A 12,242-nucleotide genomic window follows, 5' to 3' on the forward strand; every position below is an offset into this window, starting at 1 on the left:
AGGTATTTTGGACCCAGGCCCCAGAAAGCCTTGTAGACAATGCAGAGGGTTTTGAATTTAATCCTTGCATCCACTGGGAGCCAAGGTTTATTTCTTTTGGTTATGGAGTCTGACAAACTCCATAGACATCATCGTTTACATTTGTGACACCAAGCACCTTCAGTGCAGTGGCACAGGAAAGTCTTCCAGATTTCCCAAGGTTTAAATACCTTATCTGGGATCAACTACTGTTTCCCAGAGCAGTGGAGTGAAATTGACTTCACTTATTCCTGTAAAGTTCTAGACCCAGCACACACTAGCTTAAAATAGAGTGCTGGATGGGTTACTTAGTATACCCCGTGCCTAGTTACTCATGTAGCATTTACATGTTACCCTTTTCTCTCAGAATGGCTGGTGGCAGTGGTTTTGTAATGAACTACCATGATTTACCCCAAACGCGAGCTGTTTGCAGCTCCAGTAACGTTAAATCGCGGAAGCATGTTTTGTTAAAATGGTCTCCGGTCTTCTTTTTTCGCTATTTCTTTGTGGAAAGGTCCCTCGAGTTTTTCTCTGCGCGCCAAACCAGGTTTGGTCCCTTTGTTCATTTGCCTTTAGCGAGCTTCAGGAGTGAAACCCGCCTCTGGCTCCTGAGTGTCAATTCGGACCTGCAGCAGGGATTCACTGGGCAAACCAACAGTCCAGGAGTTGCAGCAGCCATCCTCTTCCAGTTAGTCTTCGGTTCTTTTGTTCCAGTGGTCGATTGCTTTCCAGTCCAAGAGACTCGCCTTTTAAACCGTTTTCTCCCTTTCATTCCAGCCTAGCTGCCACTCACCCAGCAGGGTGGCTGTCCTTGCCGGACAGTCAGCCAGCCAATCACGCCAGAGTGCATTTGGGTCTCCTAGGAGACTAAACAGAGGGAGTTTCGGCACCTGCCCACCCCAGACACTCCGACGCCAAGGGCGGACATCAGTCCTGAAGCCCGCCAAAGGCACAAGAACAAAGGGACCAGACCAGGTTTGGTGTGAGAGAAACTCCAGAAGGACCTTTCCAAAAAGAAATGACAAAAAAAGAAGACCAGGACCGGTTTAAAGAAAGGGGCTTAAGGCGCCATCTTGAAAAACATGGCTTGTGTGATTTTTAGCTACCGGTGTTAGCGTTCGGGACAAATCATGGTAGTTTGTTGCAAAACCACTGCCACCAGCCATTTCGATAGGAAAGGGTAGCATTTGACTGCTACATGAGTTTCTAGACACAGGGGATACCCCTCCAGCACTCTGTAGAAAGATAGTGTGTGGTGGGTCTAGGAATTTAAAAAGACTAGTAAAGTCAATGTAACCTTACATTCTCAAGGAAACAGTAGTTTAACCCAGAGAAGGTATTTAAACCTTTGGGAAGTCCAAAAAGACATCCCTGTGTTACTGCACTGAGGGTGCTGTGTAAAACATGAAAATGCCTATGGAGTTATCTAAAACTCCATAATCAAAGAACACAAGAGTAAAAACACAACATACATGAAAGTGTGGGGAAAAAAAGGTTCACACTCTTTCCAGGTAAAATAATCAAGTCCTCAAAATCCAGCAAAGTTGCTGGGGGTCTCTAAGGTGGAGGGAATTAGCACATTTATGAGAATTCTCCCTAAGAGGCAGGTAGATTTAGAAAGAGGCTGTTGCAACAGTCAAACCTAGAGAGAACCAGAGCTAGGGAGACAGTGAGCATCTGGGGGAAGGAGAGGAAAGGTAGAGTCCTCTAAGGAGGTGCAGTAGAAAGTTTGACTTTGAGACATCAGCGATGTGGGCGGAGAAGGAAAGTGTGGAATCAAAGGTGACCCAGAGGTTCTTAGTCTTGCAGGTGGGGATAGGAGGGGGGCCAGGGGAGGCCGGCCAGAGAGAGGGGGAAGGATGGGGATGGTGTGCCGAAGGAGGATCTCAGTCTTGCTGGCATTCAGACAATAATAGTTGGCGGCACACCAATTCTGAATGGCAGTTAGACCATTGTAGATGAGAGAGGTAGAGGAGGTGGCCGAGAGCAGCCTGAAAATGAGTTGAGTGTCATCCGCATAGCACTAAGTTTGAGCAGAAAATGGCAATGCAGTGGGCGAGAATTGACATGTATTGGTTGAAAAGCCAGAGCGAGAGGTTTTACCCATGTGGAACACCACATGCGGAGAGGAAGATGGATGATAGGAAGGACCAAAGTTGGAACTGGGCAGGTTGATCAGAGGAAAAAGGTCAGCGAGGCCAGAACCTGATCGGCGATACCCAGGTTATCACAGAGACGGTTGAGCAGGATGGTATGGTTGACCGTGTCGAAGGTAGAGGAGAGATCGAGTAGAATGAGTACAGAGGGAATGCTAGAGTCAAGGTTGGAGAGCAGATCCTCCTCACGGATGTTCAGGGTTGCAGTTACTGTGTTTCTGCCAGCTCTGAAGCCAGACTGATGGTCATGGAGACAGCCAACAGAATCGGAATGAAGATGGCCAGCTTTTCCAGGTGTTTGCCCAGAAAGGGAGTAATGGAAATTGGGCGATAGTTGGCCGGACAAGAGGGATCAGCTATGGGTTTCTCAAGGAGTGCTTAAGAGGGGAGGGGAAGGATCCTGAGGCAAAGGAGTGGTTGCAGAAATCAGCAACGGCCGGAGCGAGGGTGTCCATGTGGTCCTTGATAGTTTTAGAGGAACAGGGATAGACCCGTTTTGACGAGGCTTTCATAGATCGGACTTGTCTAGCTACCTTATCAGGGGAGAAAAGGAAGAGAAGGAAGGTGGGGGGATGGCTAAAGGAGGGTCAGCAAGTACAGAAGGAGCGGGTAGAGGGAGTGCAGGAGAGGGTGGATAAGATGTCCTGGGTTTTTTAGATAAGATGAGAGGCAAGGGCATTGCAACGAGCATGGGAGGTAAGAGGAGGGGAAGAGACTGCAGCAGGGCTGGCCAGTTCCTTGCAGATTTTAAAGAGTTCGGCTGAGTTGTTCGACACCGCAGAGGCACAGGCTTGAATGTGGACTCTTCGTGGTACGGACAGTGTCGGTATTGCCTTTGGAGTAGGCGACAGGCCAGTTTGTCAGAGGATGAGCAGGAATCCCTCCATTTTCTCTCAGCCGCCCTACACCTATGTTTAAGTGTAGCTAGGTCAGAGTCCTACCAGGAATTGCACTTGGCTTTGGACTTCAAGCGGATCCTCATGACAAAGGCAAGAGTATCAAGAGTATCAGAAATAGAAGAGAAGAGACAGGGCTGTGTCAGGGTGGGAGTCAGCCAGAGGATGGGGGGTGGAGAGAAGGTGGCAGTAAAGGCCTCAACTGACACAAGCTTCATGGGCCGGATGTCCAAGAAGGTAGGCTTGGGGTCTGGGGAGATAAGAAGAGAGGAGGCAGTGGTCACTCAAGGAGAGAGGAGTGGACAGAGGGATAGAGAGGGGGAGGTCAGAGGCGATCAAGACATCAAGTGTATGCCCTGCAGAGTGCGTTGGGCCAGAGGGGAGGATAGGGAGGGAGAGGGACTCGCAGAGGTCGCAAAAGAGCAAAGGTAAGGGACAGGGAGAGTCGAGGTGAATGTTGAGGTCACCAAGGAGGAGGAGTTGAGTGGTTGAGGCCAGGGGGGAGGAGGAGAAGTCAGCCCACTCAAAGAGAAAATAGGTGGTTTGACCAGGGGGCGGGTAGAGAGTAACAACAGTAAGAGTGGCTAGGAGAGATTGAGAGCCTGCATACAAGGCATTCGAAAGAGGAGTACATCTGAGTGGGAAGGATAGTGGCAGGAATCCACTCAGAAAAGATCAGGGCTACACCCCCTTCAGGCCAGGTGGATCTGTGTGCGGAGAGGATCTTCTAGCCATCAGGGAGGAGTGTGTCAAAGCTTGTGACAGAGCTGGCCGTGAACCATGTGTCAGTAAAACAGGACATCGAGGTCCAGTTCTTCAAGAAGATGACAGATGTCAGAGGAGTGTTTGACAGCAGAGCGAGAGTTAAGCGTGGCAAGATGAAGAAAGTTGCCAGCCTTAAAGACCTTCCGGGGAGCGGTACAAATCAGAGGTACGCCTTGTGGAGGTGTGGAAGGAGCCCGATGTGGGGCAGAGGAGGATGGATGAGTGGGCAAGGTAGCCAAGGAGTGGGAGGAGGGGACAGACGGAGATGATAGGAAGTTGATGAGGCAAGGGAACCGCCTATCGAAGAGGTGGAGATTGGCCGGAGGACCTTGGACCATGACAGTGTCATTTAGGTAGACATTAAGGATGACTCTGGCGGAGTAGAAGGAATCCATGAAGACTTCCAAGCGAGTGCCACCATTAATGGGAGAGGAGGAGACAGGACAGAGCACAAAGATCATATGCGGGTTCCATAGATCTGGCGAGAGGATGGCAGAAAGGATGTCAGTGAGGGTCTGTCTGTAAGAGGCGCTAGAATAGTTATCAGCGATAAAGAGACCTGCGTTGGAGGCCAAGATATCCTTTTTAAACTTCTTTCCAGACTTAGTGAGAAGGGAAGGATAGTTGATAAAGAAGCAGTTGGAATAGATGGGAGAAACAGAAAGCTCCATTGGGTGTGAAAAGAGGGGGCAGAGGGAGGAGTATGCAACTGCAGCAGAAACGGAACAGTCACTGGGCTAGCAGGTTACAATCAATGCAAAATACACCCACTTTTGACTTTCAAGTTAAATGTAAGGCCAGGTAGATATGGGAACGATGTGCGAATCAAATGTTAGAGGCAAGTACAGAAAAAACATTCACTTGAGTGCATAACCGGGAGAGCTGAGAGTACAGGCAGAGAAGTGAGTACAGGAGCCAAGAAGGTAAAAAGGTTAAAATCAGAGGGAGGGAACTAACCCATGGTGAATGAGGTAGGAGAGTGATGGTAGTCCAGGGATAGCAACCTCATGGAGGGTTAGCTTGTCGAGTATGTTGAAAAATCACTGTAGGGTCACAAGCTGTTACACGCGAAGGGTAGAGCTGAGATCAACTCTAGCCAAGTAGCTACTGCAAGTCTCAACTGAGAAGAGCAAAGCTAAAGACACAGAGGCAAGTACCCGAAGTCAGAACAGTACCTTTGGTTAGAAGAAGAGTGGTTCAGCTGGCTTCTGTCTGGTTGCAGCGATGCAGATACTGGGTTCCTGGGCCTAGTCATGGGGACAAGGAGGACATCTGCAGGACTCCTGCGGCAGCAGTTCAGAGGTCGGCGGCAGCTACGGGGTCTTTTCAGGTCAGCGGCACTTGACGGTTTCAGCACGCGGTAAACAGCACCACTGCAGATCTTGGATACCGGTTGGGCTCCATCACTCCTTGAGTCCTGCGCTCTGGTGAGGGGACTCTAGCTCTGGTTGTCCTGCTTCTGGAGGGTCCTGGGGAGACTCCTGGAGCTTCTGGCCAGATCACAAGACATTGCACTTGACTACGGATTTCACGACCCCTGGCACTCTGTAAGAAGTAAAGCCAGTTGGGCAAGGTGGTCCAGTGGAGTTCGTCTCAGGGTTAGTTGGTCCCACTAACACAAGGGACAAAGTCGTCCCTTCAAGAAGCTACTCTTGTCGATTTGACAAAGGAGTTTCAGCACAGAAGCAGGGCTTCACCGGGCAATTCAAAGGTCCAGGAGGATGCAGCAAGCTTCGTTCATGGTTTCTATATCGGGTTGTTCTTCCCAGGGGTCGAATGTCTTGCGTCCCAAAACCTACGCCTTTTAAGCAGGTTTCTCCCATTCATGCACAGCCTAGCGGTCACTCAAACAGCAGGGTGGCTGCAAGGACAGACAGCCAGCCAGCCAATCAGGACTGGGTGCATTCAGGCATTCCTTAAGACAAAGGACAGGGGCGTTTTGGGAACCTCCCTCATTTCCTGCCGTTCCAGACACAATGGAGCCAGAAGCAGGTTTCATCACTGAAGCACGTTAAAGGCAAAATGAACAAAGGGCTGAAACCCCTCTTGGCACACAGAGTAAAACACAAGGAAGACCTCACAAACAGAAAACGGCAAAAAAAGAAGACCGGGGCCATTTTGACAGAATGGTCACCCATGGGTGCTGTACTGCAGCTGAGGATTCAATCTGTGGTAGAAATGCACAATGGTAGGAACATTAAACCACTGCCACCAGCCATTTAATGAAATGAGGGTAACAACATTTTTTAGACAAGTAGGCACTCCACATAAAATGGTGCGTGCTGGACCTACAGAGGGAATAGGTAAGTAAAGTCAATTTCACTTTATTATTCTTGGGAACTGTAGTTCACCCAAGAAAAGGTATTTGACCCTTAGGAGAAATCTAAAGGTTTTCTCTGTGACACTGCACTGAAGGTGCAGTGTGTCACCATTAAACAAGTAGATGCTTATAGAGTTTGCCAGATACCAAAAACAAAGGAAACATACTCCAAATCTAAGTGAGAAGAAGGTCTCACTCACTCACTCCAGGGTTAAAATTAAAAAGGCCTAAAGTCAAGAGCTGGGGGTCTCCAAGGTTGAAGGGAATTAGCACAGAACTAAGAATTATCCCTAGCAGGAAGGACGATTTAGAGTTGGAGACGAGATTGAATGTATTAAAGCAGGGTGATATCACGTTCTCTGGTGATGGCCGTCCCCAATCCCATAGGGCCATTCCTCCCGCATATGATCCTCCCTTGGTGCACCACCCCCAGGGGGACTATTGTACTGTGGATGCACCGCCCTAGCCCCATGGAAAAGGTCTCCCCCTAGTGAAGGTACGGCATCCTTAGATTCGTCACAACGGCAGCATATACCTGCAAGTTAATCCATGCCTGTAAACCATTCTTATCTACAAGCAGCTGCATTACCCTAGCGAGAGCATTAATCCTCTCGAAACTGGACTACTATAATGCACTCTATCTTGGCTCAAGTAAACAGTCTGAACAAAATTTTACAGCATAATTCCCTAAGAATTGCGCTAAGCATTCCTAGAAGACAACACATCTCAGAGGCCGACCGTAACAGTAAGTGGCTCTCAATCAAAGACAGGATACAGTTCAAAGTAGTTTCCCTTACCCACAAATGTCTAACCAATTCAGCCCCTATATACCTTATGGACAAATTTGTTGAACACACATTGGCACGTCCTATCAGGAGCCTAAACTAGTTTTGTCTGAAGGTCTCTAGATACAAGCTCAAGAAAGTAGGGGGGGAGGGGGAGAAGCAGCTTCCTGTTAAGGCAGCTCAGCTATGGAATTCCTTGCCTACTACCCTAAGAGCTGACCAGTCGTCCTTCAGCTTTAGAAAAAATACCAAAAGCTGACTCTTGGCTTAGAATCTATAACTGGCACTAGACCATCTTTGTTAGCTTCACAACACTATTTGTATATCTCTGTAAATTGATTCTTGTATATTTCTGATGCATAACTGTGTTAAATGCACTGTGTAAATGATGTATATAATTGTTTTCTAACTGTCCTATGTATCTGTTCCTACATGACTTGTAACTTGCCATTTCCAAGTAACCTGTAACACACCCAGATACCTCCGGGTTTGGAGCACTTCAATAAAGAAAAACAAACACATACAGTTGTCACATGAGCTTTCTTCTTGTAATCAAAAGGTGGTACATAAGATGTGTGTGCCTGTCGGGGGGAGCGTGATACACTGAAGTATGGGTCTGTACGTTGTGATTTGCATCATAACCAAACATTCATTCTATTGAATTTGTGTCCCTGTGAATGTGCGCCTTTTCATAATATCAGATCATATTTGTGCTTAACAGAGACACAAAGTAATTTTTTCAGCACACACACACACACACACACACACACACACACACACTTAAAAAGGTGACTTTTCTTTGAGGACAAAGAAAGGGTTACCGGTGTCTGGATTTAAGTTAAATAATTCGGCTCCATCTCCATGAAGTGTGTAGGAAATCTCAGCGTTGGAACGAATATCTGCATCAACAGCAGAAACCTGCAAGACCACTTTCCCAGCAATAGCATCTTCTGGAACAGTATCGGTGTACATAGCCTAAAGAGTTCAGAAGATTGAAAGATGAAAGCATTGTATTAAAGGTATTCAAAAATCAATTGTCAAGCGACCAAACGGAAATGCGACCCTGAGAATGATCTGACACCCAAATGCAAATTTAACAGAAAAACAGCACTGAACTCAAGTCCTTGAAAATAAAGGGCGATTGATAGTTATGCATTTGACAAATTATTCAGTGAGGAAACTATGAGCAGATAGACTTTCCCACCACTGAGAGAAGACAAGGCTGTTGAAAAATCACGCACATCTAATCCCGAAAGAAGCAATCTTTTTGTGACAACCACGCCCTAAAGTGCTTTACTTTCATAGGGATAACATATTAATGTAATCTGAAGATAAATAACAGAATTGAAAGAAACTATTTAAAATGTCTTTTAAATGTCAATCAAGCTGTATATGACGATCACACAATCAGCCTTTTTTCAAGTTTGTCCCATTTCCAAATTGCATTAATTTGTTTATACAGCACACAGCGTTTACAACAGATATGGTTTGTTGGGCAAGATTGTATGCAGTACCCTGTGGGAGACTGCAGCAGCCTTGTCCTCTTGGCAATAGTTAACCCAACCTTTGGTATGAGCATGTACTACACAAGTTGGTAGAGTGACTGAGCAGCCAGACTTATCCAAGAGGGGTCAATGTGAACTGTAGGGTTATTACACATATATTCATAGTGAAAAGTATTCAAATAAACAAGTACATTAAAGGTTTTTTGATTAAACAATTATTTATTAATTTAACAGTCAGTTGAATAAGCCTTTTTTAGAAGGCAGTGTTAGGGAGAATTCTCAGAAATGTGCCAATTCCCTGCTACCTTAGAGACCCCTAGCTGGACCTTAGGACTTTTAATTTCGAACCTAGAGAGCGAGACCTTTTTCCCGCTCTATCATATATTTTTCTGTGATTTGGACTCTGTGCTTCTTTTGACTTTGGAGTCTGACAAACTCCATAGGCATCATCTATACATTGTGACACACAGCACTGTCAGTGCAGTGGCACAGGGAAGTCTCAGATTTCCCAAAGGTTTACATACCTTCTCTTGGTGAAACTACTACTGTTTCCAAGAGCAGTGAAGTGAAATTGACTTAACTTACATGTTGTAACTTTCTAGACTCCGCAAATCTCAAGAAGGACCTTTCCTCAAAGAAATGGCAAAAAAAGAAGACCGGTGCCATTTTGACAAACATGGCACCCTTGGGTGCTTTCCTGCAGCTGCAAACGCACCCCGTGGTAAAAGCACACCACAGTAGTTAAAAGTAAACCACTGCCACCAGCCATTCATCAAGGAAAGGGTAACACAAAATTGTTACATGAGATGCTAGACAAAGGGGATACTAAGTAACCTCTCCAGCACCCTATTGTAAGATTGTGTGTGCTGGGTCTAGAAAGTTACAAATGTAAAAGTCAATTTCACTTTACTGCTCTTGGAAACAGTCGTTTATCCAAGAGAAGGTATTTAAACCTTTGGAAAATCTGAAATACTTCCCTGTGCCACTTCACTGAAGGTGCTGTGTGACACAATGTAAAAGATGGAGTTTGTCCGACTCCACAACCAAAAGAAAACCAGTGTTCAAAACTCATTAAAATACATGAGTGGGAAATAAGGGTCTCACTCTCTCCACGTTAAAAATTAAAAGTCCTATAATCAAGCAAAGTTGCTCGGGGTCTCTAAGGTAGAAAGGAATGAGCACATTTCTGAGAAAACTCCCCAGAACGGAGAATTCTCAAGAATGTGCCAATTCCCTTCTACCCTAGAGACCCCAAGCTCTTTTGCTGGACTTCAGGACTTTTAATTCCTAACCTGTAGAGAGTGAGCCCTTTTTCTCACCCTCTCAGACATTTTTATTGTGATTTGGACTCTTGACTTTAGAGAACAAAGGGACCAAACCTGGTTTGGCATGCAGCGGCCATCTCAAGAAGGACCGTTGCAACAAGAAATGGTGACAAAATAAGACCGGGCCATTTTGACAAAATGGGCACCCATGTGTGCTTTACTGCAGCTGCAATTGCAGCCCACGGTAGGAAAACGGAATGGTAGGAAAAATGGTAGGAAAAAGTAAACCACTGCCACCAGCCATTAATTGTAGAAAGGATAACATAAAAATGTTACATGAGTAAGTAGACAATGGCTACTAAGTAACCCCCCCAGCACTCTACATAAGATGGTGTGGGCTGGGTCAAGAGACAAGGGTAAGTAAGGTCAATTTTACTTTACTACTCTTGGAAACAGTAGTTTATCAAAGAGAAAGGTATTTAAGCCTTAAGAGAAATCCAAAAGGACTTCTCTGTGACACTGCACTAAAAGTGCTCTGTGTCACAATACAAAAAGGTGATGTCTATGGAGTTTGTCAGGCTCCATAATCATAGAAACAGAGTTCAAATCAGATCAAAAAACACGAGAGAGTGAGCAGAAGGTCTCACTCCGGGATAGAAAAGTTAAGTCCCAAAGTCCAGAAAAAGAGCTGGGGGTCTCTAAGGTGGGAGGATTTAAGCACTAAAATGAAAATTCTACCCAACATGGACGGAGGACAATATTCTTTTGGACTTTACAAAGACGGACCGGCACCCTTAGTTTCTTAGTTAGGAAGGGTATTCCCTCTAATGATGGGGACAGTCAGGCATTTTCATATTCGTTTGAATAAAAAGATCCTGGAACATGTCTTTCGTGTGGCAGACTCCTCCTTCCGAACCTCCACAACAGTTAAGGTAAACAAATTTTAGTTATATATTTTGCCGTTTTCAAGAAGGTTTTTCGAAAATAACAAATATGAATAAACACTATAAAGCATGTTTGCAACTAAACGAACTCCAAGTCAACATTGATTGAGGGGCATAGATGCCAAGTGGATCTAGACTGTAATTCGCCTCTTAGTTTACAGACCATTTCCAGCAGCTTTCAAAAGTGGGATTCATTAGTATACTAAATGAAATATTACCTTTTCACAAACAGGGCTATTGTCGTTTGCATCAAGAACCTTAACCTCCACCAACGCCCTGGTTGCATAACTCCCATCAGTGGCTGTGATGTTTAGAAGGTAATGGTCTTTTTCTTCCCGGTCCAGCGGCTTCCTTACATAAACTTTCCATTCGTTTTGCATGTTTTCGATGCCAAATTGCCCTAAAGAATCTCCGCCTAATAAGGAATGGAAAGAAAACGAGAATATGATCAGCACTAAAAACGTTTGATTGCATGCTCCATGCACAGGTTTTTTCACTTAAACACATCAACCTACGATATAATAATGCACACAGGTTTTAGGTTAATTGGGAACGCAACAGAGCAGTGCAAATGAAAGACACGTCTTCTCCCTTTATTGCTTGACAGTTGCTGCACAAATGTATCAAAGATTCACGAATACAGTCATAGTGAATTGCAACTTTTATTTCTGTGTTGTGTATGCGTACGTTGGGCTGTTAGGGAAAATTATTCACTTGTTTCCAAGCGTTGTGCAGGGCATTAGTCTGTTATAATGGCAGTGCATCAATTTACCCAGTCAAGCAAAACAGCAATGGCAAAATGGTATACTTACTCTGCGCCACGAAAAGAAAAAAAACGAAAACTTGAACTAGAATGGAGGAACAAAAATGACTGCGAAAAGAAATTCAAATTTCAACAACATACCCGCTCATACAAAAAGGCAATACAAAAAGCAAATACTAGGACAATTGAACCTTGAAAGCACCAAACACCCAAAAATAATAAACTAAGTAAAAAATCCAACTGGCAGCTACAGTACACCAATACCATCGAAGAAACTATGCAATGACCTTGCAGAACATTTAAAAAACAAAATCATGTCCATCCAACAGACCATACAAAACAGACCATGCGAGAAGAATATGGAACCCACCCACCCCTATGAGGAACTCCCGAACTAACTCTGAAGATTCCCCCAAATATCAGTGGAGGCATTCCTCAAACTGGTAAATCAACGCAACAAAACCGGTTCCCCCGTGGATCCCTTCCCTCTCCCACCCTCCCCCCCCCCCCCCGACATATACAAATCAATCCTCTCACAAGGAACACCCATGCAATACCAAAGGAAAGTCTTCAACCTTTCAATCTCAACAGGGAAAATGCCACAATCCTTCAAATCAGCATACATCAGGCCGCTCCTCAAAGATACAGCAGGCAACATGGAGGACCTCTCCAATTACAGACCCATCTCCAACATTCCGTACCCAGCTAAACTACTGGAAACATGCATATCGACTATTTTTATCCTGGAGTGAGACAGACATTTTTCTCACTCGCTCATGTATTTTTGATCTATTTTTGATCTGATATGAACTCTGTTTTTGGAGT

The 12,242-nt window shown here is 45.2% G+C and overlaps 1 protein-coding gene across 6 annotated transcripts in view; it reads right to left on the reverse strand.

The window, feature by feature from the left end:
* FAT1 (FAT atypical cadherin 1) overlaps positions 1 to 12,242 on the reverse strand; it is a 444,689-nt gene that overhangs the window by 116,301 nt on the left and 316,146 nt on the right. For all 6 annotated transcript variants that reach the window (XR_011282269.1, XM_069631552.1, XM_069631550.1 and 3 more), the window contains 2 exons: positions 10,873 to 11,069; positions 7,762 to 7,915 (listed from right to left, as the gene is read on the reverse strand). Coding sequence is in view for 5 of the 6 variants with exons in the window: in XM_069631552.1 (XP_069487653.1) it covers positions 7,762 to 7,915; positions 10,873 to 11,069 (351 nt within the window). In the remaining variant the exon portion in view is untranslated. The remainder of the gene's footprint in view (positions 1 to 7,761; positions 7,916 to 10,872; positions 11,070 to 12,242) is intronic.

This window comes from Ambystoma mexicanum, chromosome 6q, assembly GCF_040938575.1.
Source record: "Ambystoma mexicanum isolate Mex_15411 chromosome 6q, UKY_AmexF1_1, whole genome shotgun sequence".
Taxonomy (NCBI): domain Eukaryota; kingdom Metazoa; phylum Chordata; class Amphibia; order Caudata; family Ambystomatidae; genus Ambystoma; species Ambystoma mexicanum.